General features: G+C 40.7%; 1 protein-coding gene across 2 annotated transcripts in view; it reads left to right on the forward strand.

Annotated features, from left to right (window-relative positions):
* The window catches only part of SLC9A3 (solute carrier family 9 member A3), an 83810-nt gene that overhangs the window by 15552 nt on the left and 42888 nt on the right, over nt 1–25370 (forward strand). For both annotated transcript variants that reach the window (XM_074945161.1, XM_074945159.1), the window contains exon 2: nt 18960–19262. In XM_074945161.1, the coding sequence (XP_074801262.1) occupies nt 18960–19262 (303 nt within the window). The remainder of the gene's footprint in view (nt 1–18959; nt 19263–25370) is intronic.

The raw sequence follows: 25370 nt of genomic DNA on the forward strand, positions 1-25370 counted from the left end.
GTTATTTGGATGAACGCTCCACCAGTACAGTTATGGTGACCCTTGCAGCCGCTGGCCGTGGTTTCATCTTCTCATTACCTAACCTCCTTTCCTCCCTCCACTTTGCAACAGAACATACAACTTTTAACTCTGTCCAGGTGGAGCAATTGGAAATGGATGTTTCCAGCTGCTGAATTGCTATTGTGTTGAAGTAGATGGTTGGTGAGTATGGGATAGACTTTTAGTCAATGGTTATCTGTTTAAATTGGCTGTGCTAGATGATCATTAGTGACGGATGGATTTTTGTAAAAGTGGGACTAGTTTGTAGCACTCTTTCTTATTTTGGCAAGTTATTGCTTGTAATGCTCTGTGCACAGCTAGCCTGTGCTCCCTTGGAAAGAGGGTCATTAAGGTGTGTTTATTTCAATGTACATTTATGCAGTGCTTCATTACTACCATGACAGGTGTTATAAAAAAACTCACCAATTGATTTATAGACTGACATGACTGTTTAAGTGACATGCACCATCTTTCAAATTCTGGGTGTCCAGATGCATAAAATACTGCACAATCAAATAAAACCAGTTGCATTCATTTGGATGTATTGATCAACAGGAAAGAAGGTAGGGGTTGGGGAGGAGGGGGTAGAGGGAAAGAAGGGTTATATGAAAGGACGTGTTGTCTTGTCAGTGTAATGAAACATATACACTGCAATAAAAACATTGTGGTATTGGTATATCAGAGAGAAGGAAAAGAGAGGGGAGAGCAGTATTTCAATCCTAACTTCCTTAAACTCAGGATCCTTGAAAATACGTCATTTTTTTCACTAAAAGACGTATTTCTTAATTTGTGCTCTTAATTTGCTAATAGAGAAGAGGTACACGTTGGCCTCAGTCATTAACATATCTATAGGTCACTAAAGGGACCTTATCATAAATCTCTGTGTGACATCTGTAAATACAGCTATGAATTCTGAACTAGTAGCATGCAGCAGCATTGCAGGATTTCTACCTTTGACTCTGTAGGGTATTAAGAAGGCAAGCGAGTTTCTATACCCACTTGCACACCCTGGCCTCAGAGGGGCATGGACAGTACCCAAGCTTCTATGTGGTACTATGACACATGTGCTAACCAGGAGTGCTTGCTGCTACTTTTTGAAAGGAGCAGGAAAGTGTGCCTGGCATTTTGACTCTGCCTGCAGTGGGCTATTCTCCCCTGCAGCAGCAGCAGCAGGATGGTCCCTGGACCACGGAAGCAGTCAACGTCTCTCATTTCCTCTAATGCTATGCTAAGGATTGTTTCAAATCAGGAAGCTGCTTTCCCCAATCGTCACCTGCAGCCTTATTTTAGTTTGATATTTTTAAGGGATTATACTACTCATTGCTTTTTGTACAGTTTTGTGAACATGCAGGATCACATCACAAGAGCAAAAACAACACCAAGAGCAACTTTGAGGTAGCTCCTTGTTTGCCAGGAGCTGAGTTTGCAGTGGGTTATTTGTTTTCATTTCTTCTGTGTATTCTGTCAAAAAGCTTTTAATGCAGCACCCTAAGGGCTGGCTTACCCTGAAAAGTTACATCAGCATAGCTGCGTCTCTCGGAGATGAGAAAAACCCACACCCCTGAGAGACCTACCCCCATGTAGACCGCTCTAAGTTGATGGTAAAACTCTTCTGTTGAACTAGCTACTGCCTCTTGGGGAGGTGGATTTACTACAGTGATGGGAGAACTCCTCCTGTCGCTGTAGTTAAGTGTCTACACGGCAGCACTGCACCTGTGCCCGGTAGCATTTAAGTACAGGCATAGCCTTATGTAACCCCAGACTTTTCAAGACAACAAGTATGAGAGATTTCCTATACAACTAGAAAGGTGCCAGCTAGCCACCCCAGTTGTCTTTGTGGTCATGGGATACACTGCCACGTAACGGATCCTGGTTCTTGTTCCCTGGTGTGCAGGAAGCTCTATTGGTGACAGGGTATAAAAGGCTGGTTAGAGAGCATTGATCACACTGCTTTCCTGTACTTGGAATGATAGCGACACCTGGAGAAAGGCCTACAATCCTTGCAATACTTTATTAAAAATAATTAAAATAACATGGCAAACTCCAAAACAGGCTAGTGGACATCGAAATGAACTTGACAATAGATAAATATCTGCTACCTACAGTTAAAGTGAATCATCTTTCAACCATGCTATACTTCTGTGTTCAGATGGGTACACTGTGGCCTGCTGGAAGAGGGTGTTACTTTTCAGTTCTTGCATGTATTTGTCCTAGAAAAGGGCTGCCCACATTTGCCATATCTCTTGGTTTTCATTACTACACAATAAATGAACCCTATTCGCAACCGTTGTGTTCCCAAGCCTTTCAGAAATAGAAGTACACCTTGTTTTCATACCAGGAATTTTTGTACTGTAGAAAAAGGTAATTAAGTGAAAAGCTATAGCTTTCTTTCTGAGCCAAAGCTGTTCATTTTGAGCACATAAGAGCCAAGTTAAGCCATTTTAATTCTTCCGTCTTTCCTTCAGAATACACTGTGCGGTTTCCCTCTCTCAAAAGCATTGTCTTCAGGTGTGTTCTCATTCTTAATGCTTTCTGGAGTGCCATCATGAGGTCTTTCTATTTTGGACTATGATTATTTCCAAGTTTTTCAGAACTCATTTTGGCATTTACCTGTGTGTGAAACCGCTACAGCACTGAATTGAGAACTAAGACCAATTCTAAACTTTTCAGACCTGTCTTCTTCTCACTCCTGATTTCCCTTGGTGTAAGTTAGTCAGCTGCCTTTAGCAGAGTAATGCTATTTACACACCGGTGCAAGGAAAGGGAGAATCAGCCCCTTTCTGTAATAGAACTTCTGCAAATTCAAGTTGTCGTTTGTAGTAGAAGGATCATACCAAATCCTTACTACTACAAACTAAAAAAATCCTTTATCTTAATTTTTATAAGTTAAAATGAAATCCCTGTATTTCCCTGAAATAGGCTGAACACACAATTCCTTTATTTTAAGGGATGTGCCTAATGTCCCTCATCCCATATCAATACAGAATCCAATTTTCCTATATTTCAGCAAAGTATGATTATGTTCTAATATTGTACGACTTTGTACTGCGTAATGATTTTTGTACTGCGCATAAAGCATTGTGGGGTGCTGTCCCTTAATTAAGATAAGATGTGTCTTTCATTTCACTGAAACAGATGGTTACCCTACTCTGAATTCTATTTAGATATTTCTTTCTTGAAACTAGCCTGAGCTAGGGGGGTTGAGTTGTAAGCAGCTTCAAATCCAGCTTTAGTCAGTTTTTCTTTTTTTCTTCATGCTGGCAGATAAACTTAAGTTTTATCTCCTTGTCTACTTCCTATTGTGTACTTTGCAAAGTTAACCTTTCTCATCTCCCAGATATATACACTAGGAAATTATAAGTACCAGAGCTCCAAGGCTGTGTCTACACTACAGAGATTATACCTGCATATATGTCAGCATAGCCTGTAGTGTAGACGCAGCCTACACTGAGAGAAACGGTTTTTCCATAGGGGTAAGATCACCACCTCCTCAAGTGACGGTAGCAAGGTCAATGGAAGTATTATTCCGTTGACATAACTGTGTCTACACTGGGGATTAGGTCAGCATAGCTATGTCAGAAGGGGTGTGTCAAGGTTCCTTCCCCACTCTGAACTCTAGGGTGGAGATGTGGGGACCTGCATGAAAACCCCCTAAGCTTATTTTTACCAGCTTAGGTTAAAACTTCCCCAAGATACAAACTATTTTACCTTTTGCCCTTGGACTTTATTGCTTCCACCACCAAGCATGTAACAAATATATAACAGGGAAAGGGCCTGCTTGGAAACGTCTTTCCCCCCAAAATCCTCCCTAAACCCTACACCCCCTTTCCTGGGGAAGACTTGATAAAAATCCTCACCAATTTGCATAGGTGAACACAGACCCCAACCCTTGGATCTTAAGAACAATGAAAAAGCAATCAGGTTCTTAAAAGAAGAATTTTAATTGAAGAAAAAAGTAAAAGAATCACCTCTGTAAAATCAGGACGGTAAATACCTTACAGGGTAATTAGATTCAAAACATAGAGAATCCCTCTAGGCAAAACCTTAAGTTACAAAAAGACACAAAAACAGGACTATACATTCCATTCAGCACAACTTATTTTATCAGCCATTTAAACAAAACAGAATCTAACGCATATCGAGCTAGATTACTTACTAAGTTCTAAGACTCCATTCCTTTTCTGTTCCCGGCAAAAGCATCACACAGACAGAGAGAACCCCTTTTTTTCTCCCCCACTCCCGCTTTGAAAGTATCTTGTCTCCTCATTGGTCATTTTGGTCAGGTGCCAGTGAGGTTATCCTAGCTTCTTAACCCTTTACAGGTGAAAGGGTTTTTCCTCCTGCCAGGAGGGATTTTAAAGGTGTTTACCCTTCGCTTTATATTTAGGACAGGGTGTGGTTTGAAATAGCTATGGCATTCTAACTTTGAAGTGTAGACCAAACCAAAGTAAATAGCCACCTTCTGACCCCATAGCTATTTTCTATGAAGTGTACCAAATTTTGCAACATAATGCCATTGCATAATTTACTGTTCTTCCTGTTATTGTCTCTATGTTCTTCACCTTTCTGTGTAAGACAATGAAGGAGATGTAAGAGTTAAGTTAATAAATTACCTCATAAGAATAGCCATAAGTAAGTAACAACAATGTTCAAGGGCGTTCAAGAATAGCATCGTCTCAGACATATGTGGAACAAGAAATTAGAAGAGCAATGTTAAGTGGGCCACACACTGCCCTGCTTCAGCCTGCAGGAAAGTAAAACATGCAACTAGATCTCTGAGTGAGAATGTGCAGCGTTCAAGCGGCATCTCTTCTTCAAGAGGGAGGATGCAGTACAGCCAGTCAGGGCAGCAGATCTTCAGGGTATGCAGAGACTAGCTCCATGCTTTCCAGGTCATTGCTGCATATCATCCTCTCCTTTGCTCAGCTGCTGGCCTGCTCCCTCCTCCCTTGCATTGCAGCTTCTAAGGGAGCTATGCTGCTAGTAAGAAATGCCCTTCTCCCATATGCCTGTGCTCTGTCCCCTCCAAGAGGGGATGATATAAGGCATAGTGGGTGAATAACCGAACTGTCCACCAGCATTAACTACAAGGAGGATTTCTACCCATCCTAATAAGGCCTGTTCCCCATCTCCTGACAGAGCTGTGAAATACCAGCCTTTGCATGGAGCGACTTCCATGGTCCCTGGAGCCATGTAGGAGTGGCCTACAAAGAGTTGCGCCTCCTGTGTTTGGGGGTATTTTGTTTGTCACTCTGCACAGCATGTGGTAGAGGGAAGTGTGGGGCCTAAAACAGTTTTTAACATGATGAGATAGTTTCATCTCAACCATCAAAAGCAGATCAGTTGCACACCGTGTGTGAACACCAGCTTAGGTTTCTGAAATGGTCATTTGAAAACCTGTTCATCTGATTAAAATCAGGCCTTCTCCATGTCAGGCAACGCCTTCATTATAATGGTCTCTCAGTGTTTTGAAGGCTTGTAACGTGCTTGCTAGCACTCACTTTAGGTAGAAACTAGGCACACAAGTTTTCTTTAAATCTCTTATATTAGAGTAAGCAAAATAATTTGAGTCTTAGAGCTAATGATGGGTGAGTTAGAGGGTTGGCTTGAAAGAGCATGCAAACGTTTACATGCTTATCGGAACTGTAGCTACACTTTTCAAACCTCTTGTATCTGCAAAACTAAGTTGGCTATCTCATGAGAGCAGGCTTTCTTGCAGTATTTTCTTCTTCTGCATGGGTCAGAAATACCACGGGAACAACTGCTCTTGCAGTGTCTGCTTCACGTCAGATCTAGGATGTGTGAAAATAAAAGAATAACTGTGGAGAAAGTTATCTGAACTCTTTTAAAAACGCACAGATTTGTTTTTAATTTTGAGCAATAGCTACTTGATGTTGGTTGGTTTCTTGTGCTCCCCCCAGCTAAACTTGATAAGCCTGATGCTGATTTCATCGTCAGGGCTGTAAATCAGGCATAACTCCATTGTAGTCAATGGAATTAAACTGTTGTAAAACTGGTATTTGAATTTGGCTCATGGTTTAGAAGGCAGTTTTCTCTTATTGGTATTATGCTTTCCATGCCTTCATATGAATTACTGTGCAGGTCCTTGAGCTCTTTTGCCAGGAGTTGAGTGATTTGTAAACTAAAGTACTGTTAATATTATTAAACAACTTAATCTTTAATTATCACACGTTACCCTAGTACTCTTGGCTGACCAAATCTTCCCCAGCACCAACCAGAGGAGCTGGGTTTATCGCCGGAGCGTTACACTGAGGCTGCAGTATGTAGAAATGCTGCCCCATCCCATGCCTTGGAGCAGCCTTAAGGTCATGTGGTGACGGCTCCTGCAGCCCCTTAGACTTCTGTAGCCCCAGCTGCTCCTGCACCCTCACTCACTGTGGGCAGTGGACCTGAATAGCAGCAGATCCTCACTGTGCGAGGAAGAACAGGGAGGTTCCACACAGAGTTGTGAGATGCGGTTTGCCCAGGGTGGAGGATTTTCTGCACTGTGCAGTAGGGTTTTGGGATTCTTTATTAGATTATACAACTTGTCTTTACATTAGAAAAGCTGCTTCTGTACTTGACCTAGTAACTGGTTTCCATGCAATTCCTTATTTCAATGAACAAAAGCAAGGATATTTCTAAGTTAAAGCATATGTGGGGTGGGACGTCAGACACCTTTCTAAAATGTATGCAGAATGGAGTGGGTTAACTCAGAATTTCTTTGCATTTCTTTATTTTAATTGGCCCCTGTAATATTATTTAAATGTAGCTGAATGTGTTTATTAAAAATAAAGCTAAACATTTGCTATTAAAAGTGATTCAGCTCAGTGTGCAATTTAGTTCTAACGATAATTTAAAGCCAAAGGGGTTGCTACGTATAACTTTAACAGAGAATAAATTCCATTTTGTCTTAATGTTCCTGAATGCCATTTTAATTTGTATTGTAAGATCAGCTGATGCATTTTTATGGAGACCTCAGGCAATCGTTTTAGTTTAAAACAGCCTTGCTGCTGATGCTATTACCACTAATAATGCATAGTTACTGCAGACCTTTTAACATTAATTAGAAAGGTTTGTAATAAAATCAAAGGCTTTTGTTACCCTCTGGCACCACAAAGGAGCTGTAGCACATAATGTTATTTAGCTTTAGTTTTTTTAGTTTAGGATCTTCCTGAATACATTAAGCTTATATTAACTCTCTGGTTGTTGCTTAAACACTATTGTGAAGGACAAATATTATATATTGAGCAAAAAGATTTGGCTACATTCCTAACGCCTTTGTTTTGGAACTTAAAACTGGTTGCTAATTTTTTTCCATCCTGTAACCCATCCTCTGCCACCTTTCAAGGGGTTTCTAATGTGTGTTTTGCTTTTATTTCCAAACTTCTTGCTTTCTTTATTTCTTGAACACCTCTGGTCTGCTCCATGATGGCCAGATTCTGCTATACTCCAGCCTGGTCTCCACTTAAAAATTAGATTGACCTAGCTATATCGCTCAGGGCTGTGAAAAATTCTGTGCCCATAGTGCCTTGATTAGGTCAGTCTAACCCCTAGTGTAGCCGTGGTGACGTTGACGGAAGAATTCTTCCATCACCTCTAGCTATCACCTCTTTGAGAGGTGGATTACTTACATCAACAGAAAAACCCCTTCTGCAAATGCAGGCAGCATCTACACTACAGCACCATAGCAGCACAGCTGCATCACCGTTGCCGTGCTGGTGTAGCGACTGTTGTGTAGACATGCCTTTACTCTGGTATATCATTACAACAGGACAACTCATTCAGTGAAGAACTACTCACTGTAACAGTGACAGAATCTGTCCCAGACTGCTTAAACCTCATTATAACCTTGAACATTCATAGGGGTAATGGTTGCCTGGTCACACAATCTATTGGCATTTGACTTGGGGGTAAAATGCACACGTGGCCTTCAAGACCTATCAAATGGGGACCTTGACCTGCTGATCCTAAAATGTTTGGTCACATTTTTAATTGCTAATGTATTTTGTTAATTTGTTCACCCACAGAGAAGAGTGACCCAAATCTTCAATGTAATGAGCTCATTACAATGCAGTTTGCATTTTAAATCATGATCAAAAGCGTGTGGCAAGGAATAAAGCCCTGATAAGCTGGATAAAACCAAACTTTAACCAGCTCATAGAAATGAGTCTACTGCAAAGGACTTCATGTCTAAATGCCCTAAACCCCGTGAGTGCTAAGGTAGAGGTGCTCAAGATTTAACACTGATAGTATTACTATTTATTGTCATTTATATTATGGTAGTATCCAATGGACAAAATCAAAAGTAGGATCCCATTGCATTGGCTGCTAGAGAAAAACATAAGGCGGCTCAATTTCTTTCCCAAAGAGACTCGAATCTAAACTTTCCATTTTTTATTACTTTTAGTAAAAGTGTAACCTATTGATTGATGCAGGAGTTTAGTTGGTGCTTAAATACTATTGATTAGGATGAATCAGCAACATGATTTTTCTTCAAGGATATTGGCTAAAAGCCTACAGGAAGGTCAGATTAGTTAATAGAGGTGGGGAAGTAGCAACAAAAGATCGCATGGAATCTAAATGAAAAAGAATTTGAATTGAGAGGACTATAGAGTAAAATCTGTACAGATTCAGTTCATAGAAATTCATAAGATACAAGTTATAAGAATCCAAAGAGACCAGCAGGATTATACTACCAGCCTCCTGATCAGGAAAAATGATATTGAGTGCACAGTGCTGAGAAAGATTAAAGAGGCAACTAAATCTAATAAAGTAGTAATAATGGGTAACTTCAGTTACCCACATATAAACTGCTCGAATGTCTCCTGGGGACACAATGTATAGAAGCAGTTTCTCAAGACCTTAAATCTTTGCTTCTTTGAAACAGCTACTTCTAAGGCACACAAGAGGAGAAGCTGTTCTTGACTTAGTCCTAAGTATACCGCATATAAGTTGGTTCAAGGCATAACGACAGTTGAGCTATAAGAGTGAGCACAACAGAATTAAATTGGACATCCCTGGGGGAGAGACTGCACCAAACACTAGCACTGTGACATTAAGCTACAGAAGAAAGGATTTTTAAATGATGAAGGAGCTAGTCAGAAAGGTCCTAATGTCAAAAGTGCAGAAATTAAAATCCTGAGATCCATAGGAATGTAAGACATGGTGCTGAAGGAACGTTGTGGGCACTGATTCTAGTCCCCTGTTACGGCAGGCAACCCCATCTTGCAATCCTGTTCATAAACTTGTCAAACACCATCTTAAAACTAGTTAGCTTGTTTGCCCTCACTGCTGCTATTGGAAGGCTGTTCCAGAACCTCACTCCTCTGATTCCTTCTAATTTCCAGCCTAAAATTTATTCCTGGCCATTTTATACCTATTTGTTCTTGTGCCAACACTGCCTGTTAGCTTAAATAGCTGTTCCCCTCCCTTTTGTTTACCTTCTTGGTATATTTATAGAAAGCAATCATATCTGCTCTAAGGCCTGGTCTACACTGCAAAACTAGGTCATCATAAGCCGCCTTGCGTTGCCCTAGTTGTGCATATGTCTCCCAGTAATGTAAGTGCCCTGTTACAGCAACACAGTAATACCACTTCCCCAGAGACACTGAACCATGGTCTACATACTGAGGTCAGTACAGCACGAGTGTTGATACTGAGTTCCTTACGTCGACTCTTCCAGTCCTCCGGCAGCTGTCCCACAATGCCCGACACTGATCGTTCTGGTCACAATTGTGAACTCCACTGCCCGGAGGTCATGGAGACTGGAAGCCCGTGCCATTAAAGCCCCACAAATTTTTGAAATGTTTTTTCCTGATTCTCCAGTTAAGTGAGCACACCTAGCAGCTCTCCATTGTTGTGTGTAGCTGCCCACACTGGCTACACATTCCAGATGTGCTCCAGCTTGGAGTAGACAGATATTGGATCTCCTGGCTCCGTGGGGAGAAGAGGCTGTGCAAACACAGCTACTGACCAGCCATAGAAGCAAGGTCATCTACAAGCAGATTGCATGGGGGATGCATGAGAAGGGGCATGACAGGGACTAGCAGCAGTGTCATATGAGAGCAAAAGAACTGCATCAAGCATATCAGATGGGCAGGGAGGCCAACAGCTGATCCGGTGCTAAACCACAGACTTACCACTGTTACAAAGAGCTACATGCCATACTTGGCGGAGACCCTACTACCAACCTGCAGATCACTGTGGATACCTCTGAGTATCCCAGGCTGAAGTATCGCTAAACAGGAAAGTGCATTCCTTCAAGACAAACAGATAATCTTCAAAAACTGGAGATCCATCCTAACTGAAGTCAATAGAAGGGATGCAACACATTGCATGTAGGGTGGAAAATTAGACGAACCAAGAGGGATTTAGGAAAGCAAATGGCCCAGAAGATAAAAAAAACAAATAGGAAATTATTTAAGTATGGCAGAAGAAGGAAGCTTGTGAGAGAATCATTGGATCTGCTGGGCTACCGGGGAATAAAGGGAGCCAGGAAGAATAACAGTAATGTAGAGAAGCTGCATCAATCTTCACCAAAAAGAAAGTTAAGTAGGTACCTTCTTTTTTTCCAGGTAATTAAAATAAGGCACGATCAGAGTTTGAGATGTCAGAAGAGTTAGTGCTGGAACAAACTGATAAACTAAATAGCAGCTGATGCCTTGAACCAAATGATAAACATCTACAACTTCTAAAGGCATTTAATATTGAAGCTACGAAGCTGCTAACAAAATTACCAATTAAAACTGACTACTATACCGAAGGATTGGAGGGCAGCCAATATTAGACCCATCTAAAACAGGTGCTAAGGGGTGATTCTGGGAACTACCCAGAAAGCCTTACTTCAGTACCAAGTAAACTATTTGAAATGCGGATAAAAAAAGAGAGTGAATACGATAGAGACAGACCAGCATGACTTCTGTAAAGGAAAACCACATCTACTACAATTCTATGACCATGTCAACAGAAGAGTGGATAAAGAAGCGCTGGCTGATATAAATGTGTTTGGACTTTCAAAAAGTCCTTCATAAGAGGTTATTAAAGAAGTTTATTAGCCACAGGATGAGATGTAAAATCCATGCATGGATTTGAAATTTTATGAGACACAGAAATCTGTGTGTGGGAGTAAATGGGTAACTTTCAATATGGCACAGGTGAATGGTGGGTTTCTCCAAATGTTTGATACTAGATTCATTGCTGTTTAGTAAATACTCATTAATAATCTGAACAAGGGGGTGAGCAGGAAACTACAAAATTTGCAGATGACACACAATTATTTAGGTTGTTCAAGACTCGAGAAGACTGTAAGGAACTCCAAAGGGACCTAATAAAGCTAGGTGAATGGGCAGCATGCTGGCATATGAAATTCAGTGTTGACAAATGAAAAGTTTGAAGACATAATCTGAAAGGCTCATTGCTAAAATTAGTCTTTGAGACTCAGGGAAAAGTAACCCATGTTGACAGCTCAATGAAAATATCTGGTCAGTGAACAGTGGCAGGTAAAAAAACAAACAAACAAACGAGTTAGAGTGTAAAATGAACAGGATCAGAAATAATACTGAAAATAATAATGGCATTATATAAATCAGTGGTACAGCCTGAGCTGGAAAACACTGTCTCTCAAAGATTGTTAAGGAACTGAGAGTCTGGCAACAAAAAAAAATTAGAGGCATGGACAGGTTATTGTCTCTCTTTAAGAGAACGAAAAGTTTGGAACAGTTTAGAGAGGAGATGATTAAGAGGGGACATGATAGAGCTATATGGAACGTTACAGAAAGGGTAAACAGATGCTTCTATTTACACTGTCATAGTACATTAGAGATTTGTTAACAAATCTGATTTAAACAAAAAGACCAAATGAAATTTGTGGAAGACACTGCCAAAAAAAGGCACGGAGGCCAAGAGCTAAGCAGGCTTCAAAGAAGGATTTCCAATTTATATGGCTAATAAGAACAGCCACAGATATGTTAGATAAGATAATAAAAAGAATATAAACCTCATTGCTTCAGGGCATAAACTGGCTACTAGCTGATGTTTAGGAAGAAGGCTTGCTGTGGGCAGGATATTTCTTTATGGAGTTTCTCTGCACCTCCTCTGAAGCATCTGCTATTGGACACTGTGACAGGCAAAAGGTCTGATTCTCCCCTACCTTGCACCTTGTGGAGTGATTTACAACTGTGTAAAGAATTACTAATCCGAATGGTAGCATTTTGCACTCACTTTGCAAAACTGTGAACGATTACACAAGCTGCAAGGCAGTAGAGAATCAGGCCCAGGATGTCCAATTCAATGTGCCTGATCCAGTATGGTAATTGCTGTGTTCCTGTGTAAAAATAAGGAAGTCAAAGTAGGACAGACAGACTAACTGCACACAGTCAGTGCATCTCTAGACTGATTGACAGAACAGCGGATACAACAAATAATTCAGGTGAGTCACTGACAGTTAGTAAAGGGTGAATCTCAAAATGTTCATAAATTCATTTTCTGTTCATACAAACCTTATGTGAAGTACTTAGAACTTGGGCTAAAAACCTTGCAACAACCAACTTCCTTATGCAACTTCCCAGCACTTTTGCTTGTGTCCAAAGGTGCATGAAAGTAAATGCTTTGTCATTTTTCATTTGGGTCAAGGTTTTGGTTTTATGTTAGTTCTTATTTTACCTGAACTAGTTTGCCTTTCTCTACTGCTAACAGAATATTTTCCATCGTGCCCTTGGTAGATGGCTGAAATTATTATTATTGGTAAATATTTATATAGTGCCGAGAGGCCCCAGTTGGAAACGGGGCCCCATTGTGCTAAGTGCTGGACAGATGTAGAAAAGAGAGGACTTGTCCCGAAGGGTATACAATTCAAAGAATATGACATGCATCCTGAAGAGAGTGTGAGGGGGAAGAATTTCTTTCAGTACTTTTTTTTTTAAAGATGCTATAAAGGGTGTGAAATGGCAATATTTTGACATATTATATGTATTTTGGCAGTGAGGAAACCTTGTTACGGTTATTTTTAGGAGAGAAAAAAGGAGAAACATCACTTTCTGTTTTTATACACAGAAAAATCTTACTTCGATCAATAAAACTTTCCAACTTGTATACAATGGATATAAGATAACAGTTTATGCACTGTTGAGCTATATTTGGGGATTTCGTACAAGACTTCCTGATCAATGCCTTAACAGGAAAGCAAAAGATGCTATCTGAAGAAAAGCATAATCTCAGAGTATTTAGGGCTTGATCCTGCACCCAGTGAAATTAATGGAAGCTTTGCCCGTGGTGTCAGCCAGAATCAATAGATATAATTATAGAACCAAGTCATCCAAACTTTTTTGTTTAATGAATGAAAACTATGGTATTCATTAAATACAGCTGTTAGATAAAGAGGTTATTTATGAATGAAAACCTACATTGGGAAGGTTATCCTTAAATAAACTTTTATTTGTATGTTAAGGAAGAATAATGATTGAAATGGACAGGAGTTGCATATCACCTCCTCTTTAGCTATTTTGTCACGTAACTTAGTCCTCTGAGATATAATTAACCCAAAGAAAAGTGTTAACATTTTCAATTTTCATTTTAGTCAGTGAATGGAAAGAATCAAAAAATCTGTCTGTTGAGTGATTTGCTGCAAAACTGTTGCAAACTATCTTAGTGAGCAGTGAACAGCTTGTTAAATGTTAAGTTCCTTTACAAGTTTCCATGTGTATAATGCATTCTTAAAGTATGCTTAAAAATAACTAGCCAAATTATCCTTAAGAACTTCTTTCTCAAATTATTTTACTTTCCTTTATGAGCCTGGAGAAACTGGACCCACCTAGAACTTATCACTGTTTGTTTGATTTTTGCCAACTAATTTAAATTTCACAGTCCCTTTCCTCGGATCCCAAAGGAGGTGTAGGGAAAGCAATAACTCTACATTTACTTTGTGAGATGGTCTGTAGACTTTTCTTTCTAAAAGGCCCCTTCTTCTCTGATGCTCAACATGCATAGAAGTACAGTTTAAACACTAGCCGGTCAAACCCTGTTTAAGCTGACTTAGCCCATACTGGTTGAAAAGTGGATGTTTAACTAGTTCAGCAAATACCATTCCCAGGCAAATGTAGATAGGGCCTAAATTATCAACATTAAAATTCTAGGAAATCTTAAGAGTTCCATGTGTACTGTGGTGTCTACCAGGCAAGGGACCCAGCTACAATATTGTAGTTCTTGAGCCTCTTCTCCTGCACTCTTAAAATATGAGGGGCATAGTTCGGTGCCAGGTTTCACCGTGTAAAGGCACTGCCATAGTGGACCTGGGGGTATTTTTACATTATGGGTGCTACAGTGGCACTGCCACTTTGCTGCTGTAGCACCATCGTGTCGAACGCACAGTGATGAAAGGGAGTTTTCCGTTGATGTAGGTAGTCTACTTCCCTGAGCGGCAGCAGCAGCTAGGTCAACGGAAGAATTCTTCTGTTGACCTAGCAGCATTACAGCAGGGACTAGGTTGGCTTAACTGTGGCACTCAGAGAGGTGGATTTTTCACACCCCTGAGTGCTGTATCTATGTCAACCTAATTTTAAAGTGTAGATCAGGCATGGGTTCCCCAGTGTGGCAGAAGTTACGATGTAGAGGAGGCCTAAGAATGATCAGTGCTTTGAGAGGGGAAGAAAGAGAATCAAACCTGACATGGTTCTGCAATTGCTGAAAGACAGAGAACAGAAATAGGTAGAGCAATGAGGCAGCGTAGCTTGCTAAAGCCAGGTTAGACAAATCAGTTTTCCACAAAATCATAGATCAATGCTAGCATTTAAAGCAGTACTTCAAAACAATTGGCTTTCATTTATGATATTCTGCCAGTGACTTTAAATCTAATTTCTTTTTCTAATTTCTTACTAAGATTACGGAGTTGTTATTCATTCTTCTTTAAAATCATAAGGGTATACGTGCAAAGCAGTGCATAGGATATTAGCTTTATTGTGAATCTCATGGCTAAAGATCCATGCAACATTTTGAATATTTGCTAACTAGCATTTACTATTGTTGTTTCTTTCACCAGAGAGTGACCTTTCCAATATGTACAGTATACTGGAAACTAGGACTTGTTTTAAGCAGTCTTTATACAACATTATCTGTACAGAAGATTATAATTTGTGTTAACAATAAAATGTGAAGAAAAACTATAAAAGTAACTTTTCATCAGTTTTGGGTGACTGAGGCCTGGTTTACTCTAACAAGTTTTGTTAGCATAGTTGTCAGTTGGGAGTGTGAAAAAATCCCACCCCTAACCAATTTAGCAATTCTGGCAAAAGCCTTAGTGTAGACAGTAATATCTATAAAAGTCTTTTTTCTGGTATACCTTATTCTATTTGGGGAAACTATATAAGCTATACCAGTATAGCTTACAGGCAAACCTTTCCAAGCGTAAACAAGGCCAGAGTTAAAGGGTCCATGAAAGTGATAGAACACAGAGGTTAACACTAAACACAAGCTAACCTACAGAGATTTGTCGATGCATCACAATACTTGACTTTAACACAATTGTTGACCTACTGCTGAGTGTCTATGCAGAGTTTGCTTTGTGCGTGAACTGAATTGTATGTGAAGGGTTTCTGTGTACTGAAGACTTAGGCCTGGTCTACCCTAGGTTATAGTCCAAGACATGATTATTATCAGACAAAAAACTGCATTCTAACACAATGTGACACTGCCCTGGGATAACATACTGCCATGCAACAACTTAAGCAGGTTGTGCTTCACAGCCTCTCGAAGTGGAGCTGAGCATGTTGTGGGTGGAGGATGGAGAAAGAAGAGGAAAGAGGGAAGTGCCTCTGGCAGAAATCCCCCTCAACTCAGAGCAGCACCAACCCATTGTGTCTTCATTTGACCCAAATCCCACAATTCTTGGCTGCTGCAAAGGATTGTGGGACATGTGGATTGCAGGTCATTTTTTGGTTCAAGAATACAAAGGGATTGAGAACCTCCACAGCGGACCAGAGTATGGTGAAATAATGAAGTTAACACAATTTGTAGACAGAGACAGCAGTGCTGGGGGTATTGGGGTAAGCTAGCTGCTGTCATTTTTACCACCATGTTGTCCAGCCTTCTCTGAAAAGTCTTGGACTGGCAAAAACACTAGAGGCCATGTACTGAAATCACCAGGCTAATTCAGATTTATACCCAGGAGTGCAGAGGTGAAAAAAATAACCTACTGTGCTACCTAGTTGTCCCCGGCCACCTGTGTACGGAATAGCTACAACAGGTGCATCATTAGAATAAGCAGAAATTATTTCACTATTAATTCCTTACAGAGTTATTTGTCTGTGTGGAACTGCACCCCATCCTCCTTGGCACCTGCAGAACTGCTGTAATTCCATCCTACCTGTAGCTTCAAATGCAAACTATTGTCCAGAATTGTTGGCTGGGAGTTCACCATTTAGGTGAATGAAAGGCAGCTTACAAAAGCTAGTTGTCAGAGCATATGGATCTCTAATTCAGTTTAAGAGCTAGATGCTGATACCTTTACTCATGGTGAATAGCACCTGATTCAGTGAGTGTTCCCATTGACTTCAGTGGAATACTTCTGGAGTAAGATGCTACTCAGCATGAGTAAAGCTGTCAGACTGGCCCTATGAAAGGAGTGTATTCCCATTAACACAAGTTGCAATAGATCCAGATGCGTTGTTAGGGGGACATATTTTAGGATAGCGAGCTATTAAAATGGTATGACGTTTCTTGATTAAACTTTAGAGAGTGATGTGAGGCATGAGGACAACTCCATTTCTCTAATCATCTGAAAAATGCAATATTTGTCCAGAAAGGCATAGCTTGAAGTGTGGTGTTCTCGTGACATGGAATTTGCACCCTTGGCCAGAGAAAAAAGGCTGAGGCCTTATAGGTGTGAGTATGAGCTCAGACTTTGCAGCTAAGTTCCAGTTGTAAAGTCTAAAACCATTGCATGATATTGGAATACTTATGGCATTTTCCTCTTGCGCATTGAGACGCTCATAGAGGTCTTGACTTGACTCTGTCTGTCTTATTCATACTGAACAGTATCTTTCTATGGAAGGAGTCTATGGGGTTTCTTGTGTAGTAAAGTGCTACTCTACAGGAATAAGTGTAGTACAATCTGGCCCCTTGATGGTTAAGGATTAGATTTTCTCTTGGGCTGCATGCCAGTTCAGGAAAGTAAAGGGGAGTAAGGCACTTCCCTTGCCTCTCCTTTACACCTTTGCTTTGGATAGGCAGCCCTTGGTTCTGGACGCACAATAACAAGTGGCCTGTGTGATCACTTACTTCCCACCCTCACAGATCAGGTGGAGGGGAAAGGATGAATCCTTGACTCTACCGCTTACTGTGGCAGCCAGCACCGCTGAGGCAATGGGGAGGGGGTAAAAATCCACTGCTGGCATAAGCCAGGTCTGGTATAAGCTAGCAGTTAATCACTATTTTAAGAGCCTGGAGGGAAATTTGGCTCTGTGAGCCCGATTCCTTCACTGCCGTGCTTTTGGGGCACTGCAGCAATGTACCACCAGGACTCATCTTTAGAGAGGGGTCAATGTTCATAGCAAAAACAGCGTGCAATTGGAGATAAACCTTTCCAAGTGCAAAGGAAAGTTTCAGCTGATATAAAATATTCTGTTCACTGCGGGGAAACTGTTCCTTAATTATATCTGTCAGAATTCTATAGAATAGTGAGGATTTAGCAGGAAGTCCAGTGGCTACTTCACAATATCAGGTTTTCAGATGTCTTCAAAATTCTTGTTCCATACTTTTAATTCAGGGCATTTCTCAGTCGTATCTCTGTCTGAAAACATAGCAAAAGGGAATCCTGACCCAAGTAAGTCTGGCTCAGCAAAATTTATTTTCAGGGATAAAGAATGTAATCCTTTCTCCTTAATGTGATAAATTGGTTGATAATTTACTGACTGGAGATGCAAGGAATGGAGGGAATGACCACCAAAAAAAAAAATCCTTTGAAAACCTGAATGCCATGGTTTGTAAACATAGAGCAATGATTTTCAGGGACTCTCAACAATCTGTGAGGCAGTGCAGCCTTCATAACAAAGAGAAGATGCTAACTGGGAGGGACACTGGTTTTCTTTATTGGATTACTCAGGTTGTGGAAGGTACGTTCCAGCTGTTGAATTAATGGCCCAGATGCTCCTCAAAACTGACTGTTTCAGAATGTTTATTGAGCACAGTTTGCCTCCTTCTCCCAGTGTTGTCACCTAAATCCAGTTTTAACCTGGTTTGGGGTCATCCACATAGGCAGAAGCAAAATGTTACAACTTGGTCTATTTCACAGGTCTTGTCTACCCTGGAAACTTTAGGGACCTCTGCCATTGTTACACTCATCCTGGTTCATCTACACTGGTGCTAGCCATGGTGCGAGCACTGGTATAGGCTGGCTGCTGTCATTGTTACAATCATTGCGTACCTCTGCAAGGTGATGGGGGAAGATTTTTCAATACATCTTAAAACATGGAGTCCTGACTGTTTGTTTTTTGTACTAATTTTCAGCAAACTTGGGCCCAGTTGTGTGCTCATTGAGCAGAGTTATAGGTTTGATATTAACACCATGAGAAACTCAGTGGTTTTGATTGAGTTTCAGATGAAAGTGAAAAACTGTATATGAGCTCAGCTGTATTCAGCATGGGTTAGGATCACAAGTAGTCCTTGAATCAGGGGTGCACATCCACCATTAAGCCAAACTGAGGCGAAGGTTCACATAAACTCCTCCAAAATTGATTTGCTGAGATTCCCTCAACAGTACTTCATTGCCAAACATCTCTAGTACCTCCCATTTATCTTGCTCCATCCTAGCTCAGAGACCTGGTCTCATTCTCCTCTCCTCTGTTCCTTTCTTATCTAGAACCAGCCCTACTAACAATCAAATTATGTTTGCATTTTGATTCTTTCACATTTTTTCTCTTTCTTTGCAGTTTTCCACTTGTCCCACAAAGTCACCCGCGTGGTTCCAGAGAGCGCTCTGCTGATTGTCCTTGGCCTCTTGCTGGGCGGTATCGTGTGGGCTGCAGACCACATTGCCTCCTTCACCCTTACACCAAATGTATTTTTCTTCTACCTGCTGCCACCCATTGTCTTAGATGCCGGATACTTCATGCCAAACAAATTGTTTTTTGGAAACCTTGGTACCATCCTTCTGTATGCTGTAATCGGGACTGTATGGAATGCCGCCACGACGGGCTTGTCTCTCTATGGTGTCTACCTGAGCGGAATAATGGGTAAGCCTGATTCTCAAAAGAGTCCCTGCTAATTAAAATGCGTACTGGCTGGTACATTAGTGGTGCATTATAGATAACAACTCTTTCCCACAGAAAAACACCAAGTATTAACTTGGACCATTTTCAGGTAAATGAAACTTCAGAGTGGACAGAGCAGGGACTTGAACTTGGGTCTCCAACTTTGCAGGAGACACACACCACCCTACTTACCTACACACGTCCCTGGACTAAAGAGCTAGGGTTTCAAGCCAAAAAACACATGTTTTGACACAATTCCATGTTAAAAAAATATTCCAAAAGGGTTTTTTTTGTTCCAGTGCAGAACGAATCTCAAAAGTTGCTGCGAAACAGAAAATTGTCCTCCACTCAGCTCTAGTATTAATTAAACAAGGGCCCTCTAAGTGTATTCATATAATAGGTCATTGTTTCAACATTTAAAGCTAGAAACCACTCTGCTAGGGTAAGATTGGAGACCTCTAATACCAAGTGGCGTTTGCAAGGGGCATTTTGCCCATGTAGTACTGATGAACGTGTAATGTCTCTGAAGTGATATGAGAAGTATACATAGCAACAGCTGTTACATCTTTTTGTGGAGGTGTAGTAGCACCAGGTTTGGACCACTAGCAACTCAACACCAGCAAATCAGAAGACCACAAGGGGGAATGGAGATGTGGCTGCACTGCTGTTCAGATGTGTCTCCTCCAGGGTGTGTAGCACATCTACCTGTGACTTTCTAGCACCTATTACTCATGGAACTCAGGCACCATGAATCTGGAAGCTTTCTGCTCAGGTGCAAAAGGGGTGGTGCAGGAGGTTTCCTAATGCACCCACAGAGGAGCAAACAGAGGTAATCTGACCCAATATTGTTACTCCATTAAATAACTTCTAAAGTGAACTCTGATTCTATAGAGGGGAAAATGTGCCACGAAGGAGCATGATTAAACATAAAGGGTCAGAAATAGCCTCAAAGGTTTTTCCCACCATCCATGACAGGTGAAATAACAGAATTTTGGGGTTCAGATTTTGCAAGTAGTACCTGGGATTTAGCTACTTATTTTCCATTAAATGTGATGGAAAACATGTGGCTTCATTCCCTGCATTGCTTTGAAAACTCTATCTAGAGGTCTAACAGAGTAGAACCACAAATTATGTAGCTAGATGTTTCTTTCTTCTTTTTTTTTTACGTTTATATGCACAATTGATTAAATCAACAATTTTGCACCAGCAAAATTTGAGATTTTGGTTGTTTTTTTAATTTGGCTCAGATATAATTTGCCTTATCATTTTTAATCAAATATAAAATCTGTGTACCTTTCAAGGCTTTTAAAGTTGGTCAGGATCTGTTTTGTCTAATTTCTCTGTACTTTATTTAATCTAGTGTGTCTCTGGTGCGTATCACTATGGTGTCTGAGTGCCAAAAGTGATAGATTTCTGCAGCAAGAATGTCCTTCTATAAGAACAGGTTCATAGTTTTAATTGTTTGTTTGGAAGAATGTACTTTTGCTCACCCCAGTGCCTTAACTTTGTAAAGCAGAGATAAGCAGAGGGCAAACGAACACAAGAAAACTTCCATTGTCTTAGCTACAAGAAAGAAAAATGCGAAAGCGGTTCCACATGATGCATGCCTGTATGGTGATCTGGCAACCTCTGCGAAAAAAATATTCCTTGCAAAGGAGAGCTTGAAGGAAGGAAGGAATTTGTTGCCTCTAAGGATCTGATTCCATGTATTTATCGAAAACTTGGATTAACAATCTGACAGGTTTACACTGGCTTCTGAGGTTACAGCAAAGCTAGGCAGCCATGTTGCTAGGATTGTAAGCCTGATGGCCATTTCTCACTTGCCTACTATTGTTCTGGGTGTTTGTGCTAAGGTTTAATGCTGCTGCTTAAAAAAAAGGCATTATTGTGAAGTTAAATGGATGAGATTGCCTTACCTTGTTTTGCAGTAGACCTACACTCCCATGTAAACAAAATTGGTTTATTTTTTGCACCTGAAGATAGCTGTGGGGGTGGCTGTAACATACTGGCTAGCATGTGAGATACCTTATACCTGTACTGGATAGAATGTGACTTGATCACATCCCGTAATTATTTGTGATAGGATTACCCTTTAGGGGCTGGAGGCCTACAAGTAGAATATATATCAAGCAGTGTTGTCAGACCTCTGGCCCATAGATCAGATCTGGCCCACTTAATGTATTTATGTGTCTCATATGTCCTATGTTCACATGCTAAAGAATCATAGCTTATTTTTCTCTTTTTCAAGAATAGAAAGTTTCTAAACCCTCGTGATTGTGCTTGATTCCAACGTGAACAGAGCAACACACAGGCAGTGTTGTCTTTCTGAGTTTGAAACAATGATCAAGAGCTGTGAACTGTCCTGTTTCTCTCCATTAACCTCAATGAGGTGTAACTATCTATAAAGCGTAATGACGATACCTTAAATGTCATAATTAATTTTTTAATTGATGCTCATTATAGGTGCTGGGATGGTGAAGGGGTTGGGATTTAAGTCCACACCAAGATGGGAATGGGGAACTGCTGCAGGGAAGGAAATGCAGAGGGAAGAACAGAAGAGACACCCAAAGACAGTAGAGGGAGAAAAAAAAGCAAAAGAAGGATGGGAAAGGAAATGAAAAAATGGGCAGAAATGGTTGTAGTCTTACTTATCAGAATATTTTCCCAGTGAGTGATGCTGAATGGGACAATAAGATGATGACTAAATAAAAATACGATTGATAACTAGAACACGTAATTTTTTACAAATCATCAAAACATTTTGAAATTTCAAAATTGTTTCCATTTTGCAGGGCTTGTAACAGACCAGTTAAATAAAAAGAGTCCTGCCATTTTTAATCAAAATTTATCTTGAAAATGTTATAAAAATGACTTTGTTAATGAAAAATTTGGATAAATGTTCTGCAAATGCAATTAAAAATATGGAGAATTTTGGGGAAAAGGAAACACTTAAGACAAAAGTTTGTTTTAAATAAAAGGCCATTTTCAGCACCCTTCCTCCCCCACTCCCCCCCAAAAAAAAGTGTTCACAAATTTTAACTAGCTACAATAACTAAAACTGAGTTACAATATAAAGGCCATATTTCCCCCTTTATCTTTGTGCAAACTCTCATTGACATCAATGGGAATTCCACTGTGGACTGAGGGTAGGTTGTATAGTCATAAATGTCTTCCACATTTAAATCACAACTTAAATCACAGTTAAAAATGGGACTCAGCTCTTTCTATTGAATAGGTTTGACACTCCTACAGCCTGCAACAGCATAAGCATCACAGTCATCTATAAACGGATGGGCCTGATTGTTTAAACCATTTAAAATGAGACTGCACAAAGAACTAGATAATACACTGTATGCACCATATTTAACTGACAGGATGATGTATTATGACCTATAGATCTTTTTTCGGTTCTAATCTCAATTATGGAAAAGGCCAGAGAAGCTTGTCCCTGAGTCAAACTATGTCACTCGCAAATAGAGATAAGTAGGACTTGAATAGCTTACGTGATACCAGCTAACCAAAGGATTAAACCTAATAGCCACATGCTGATATATAAGAAGGGAGAGAAGTCTGGGTATGGTACCTACAGAGAAACCTAGCTCTCCCACTCCAGCTGCTGGGGAAGGAAGGGTACTGGGAGTCTTCTTAGTTCTTGGAGCTAGTTTGGGGATTTTACTTCTCATGTTATCCTCTGGAGAGTAAGTGCCTGGGAGTATTTTGGGGTTGTTATTTTTTTTGTTTGTTTTTACTTCAAATTTTATTATTCAGGCGAACAAAGGTGAAAGTTTAATATCACTGAATGTATGGATGTATATCCATTGAAGACATAGTTGTGATAAAAGCAACAACAGAAAACAGATTATATGTTTCTTCCAACTCCGTTGACAGATGGAACTAGTAATTGATTAACTCTGATCTATTCCCCAATATGAGAGCATTTCACCTAAACTGGATTACACAGATTTCAATTTAAATGGTGGAAACACCTGTTAAATATGATATTCAGTGTCCTTAGTTAGAACTTGTACTATGTGCAGAAGACAAGTACAGAACAGGCAAGAAGATCAAAACAACAATGAAAAGGAAATGCTACTTTAAAAGTACATTTGGAAGAAATATAACTTAATGTTAAACTAGTGCCCACTGTCACCCTTGCACATTCACATGAGGGAAAAAAGGAAAACCAATCCCAAGTCATGCTGACTGTTTCCCCCCCAATCATAAAACCAGCACTCACGCTGTTGCTATTACTTGTGGAACTGCATGGACAGTGAATTCCCACTTAATGAATTCTAGGTATGAAGTTTAGCAATGTAGACAAGGTCTTAGTTTCCTGGTGACTTCCAGAGTGAAAATTGTTCTATAATTCTTTAGTGACAGTGCATTGAATTAGAGGGGATGGGTGGTAGGTTTGGTAGCCTAAGTAAAACTCAGGTTTAGCAATCCCACCTCTCTTGACACTATTTTGTAATAGTTATAGATGTGCCCTAACCTTCCCATCAGTATTTGCTCACTAGCTTTTGGAAGTTCTTAAAGAATGTAGTAGCAATCATAATTGGTAACATATAAAACAGATAAGAGATGTAGGTGAGCCAATTCATTGTAAAGGCATTTGTTTTACAGTGTCCTAATATCCATAGTTATTGCCATTGAGCTATCTCTTCCTTAACCACAGCAAGGAGGGTAAGAGTGTTACTGAATCTTTATTTGGAGTCAGGTGCAGGGCCAGCTTCAGAATTTTCTGCCAGGCCTGAAAGTATTTTGCCACTGACACCACCCTGCTACCCAATCACTCAAGCCCCCCCCCCCCCACCTAAAAAAAAAAAAACAGACTGTGACCCGCCCCTGCTCACTGCCAGTCTGTATAAATGTGAATGAAGACAAGTGTCTCCATTTTATAAATAAATAGAATAACTATGTGCTTCTGAAAACCAGGAATGTCTCTGTTCCCGTAATCCTTGTCAGCTTTACAGAAAATGATATTTTCCTGCTTCTTGGTGATGGGATAGAGAGATGGTCTCTATTCCTCTCCCATCTTCTTTGCTGCTGCCAGATGGGGGTGGGTTGTGTCTGGTACTCTACCCAGCCTCCAATTTTGGGTCCTCCTCCTGGGTGAATAGCTCCATGCATTTTGTAACAAACAATCGAAAGTCAGTTTCTCGTTCACTTACCTGCCAGTCCCTAAATACTCTGGACTGGAAAACACATGCCCACCAGAAGGAGAGACCCTATGAGCCTGGGTGAAGTGTGCCCACACTGCCATGCTACAAACAATACCACAGCAAGGCCACAGCTCTTCAATGTTCATTACCAAATTGTTACTCCCAAACTAATACGTCAGTTCTGTCCCCCTCGCCCCAAAGCAAATAACTTCTGGTGCACATGTACACCAATTACTAAAATGGGCCTCTGCACCATCCCTTTCAATAAATGGATTCTGGGCTCTGCCATGCTTCCCCCACCCTTCTTGAATTTTGGACTCCCTGCAGTTAATAAATACACCCCGCTCAACTCCCATTAATTAATGCAGGTGCCTTCCTCTGCCCATTAATGAATTCTGAGCCCCAGATAAATGAATGAGACTCCATACCCATTTGTACAACTTCTCTGGAGCTGCAGGGTTCTAGGATGTGCCAGGAGACCCTTAGCAGGAATGTCAGCTTCTCTGCACCTCTCCCTTCCTCTTTAAGGAAAAGTGCGAGTGCCACACTTTTTTCTTGCTCCTCTCCTGCCATTTGCAAAGAGCAGTCGGCTCTGCCATGCCACACTCTGCCTCTCCCTCCCCTCCTGAGGTAGAGGAGCTCTTCAGGAGGCTCCTCTGCTTCCTGGCCACCCCCTTACCTCCTATGAAGGACCAGGGTTGCTCTGCTCCTTTGGTCTTCCCTGCAGAGCAACCAATTGCTTGTCAGTCCACTTGCCTGGACAACATTTTCAGTCTCTCTAGGCTAGCAGGTGACTTGGCTTTTTAAACACCGAGTCATCAAACACAACAGATTAGGGACTTGGCTGGCTCCCTGCATGGATGAGGTGCTAGTGACATTAACAATAAAACTCTGGCCTCACAGCTTGGCGAGTAAGTGAAGGAGGAAA

The sequence above is a fragment of the Natator depressus genome, chromosome 2 (assembly GCF_965152275.1).
Source record: "Natator depressus isolate rNatDep1 chromosome 2, rNatDep2.hap1, whole genome shotgun sequence".
Lineage (NCBI taxonomy): Eukaryota > Metazoa > Chordata > Testudines > Cheloniidae > Natator > Natator depressus.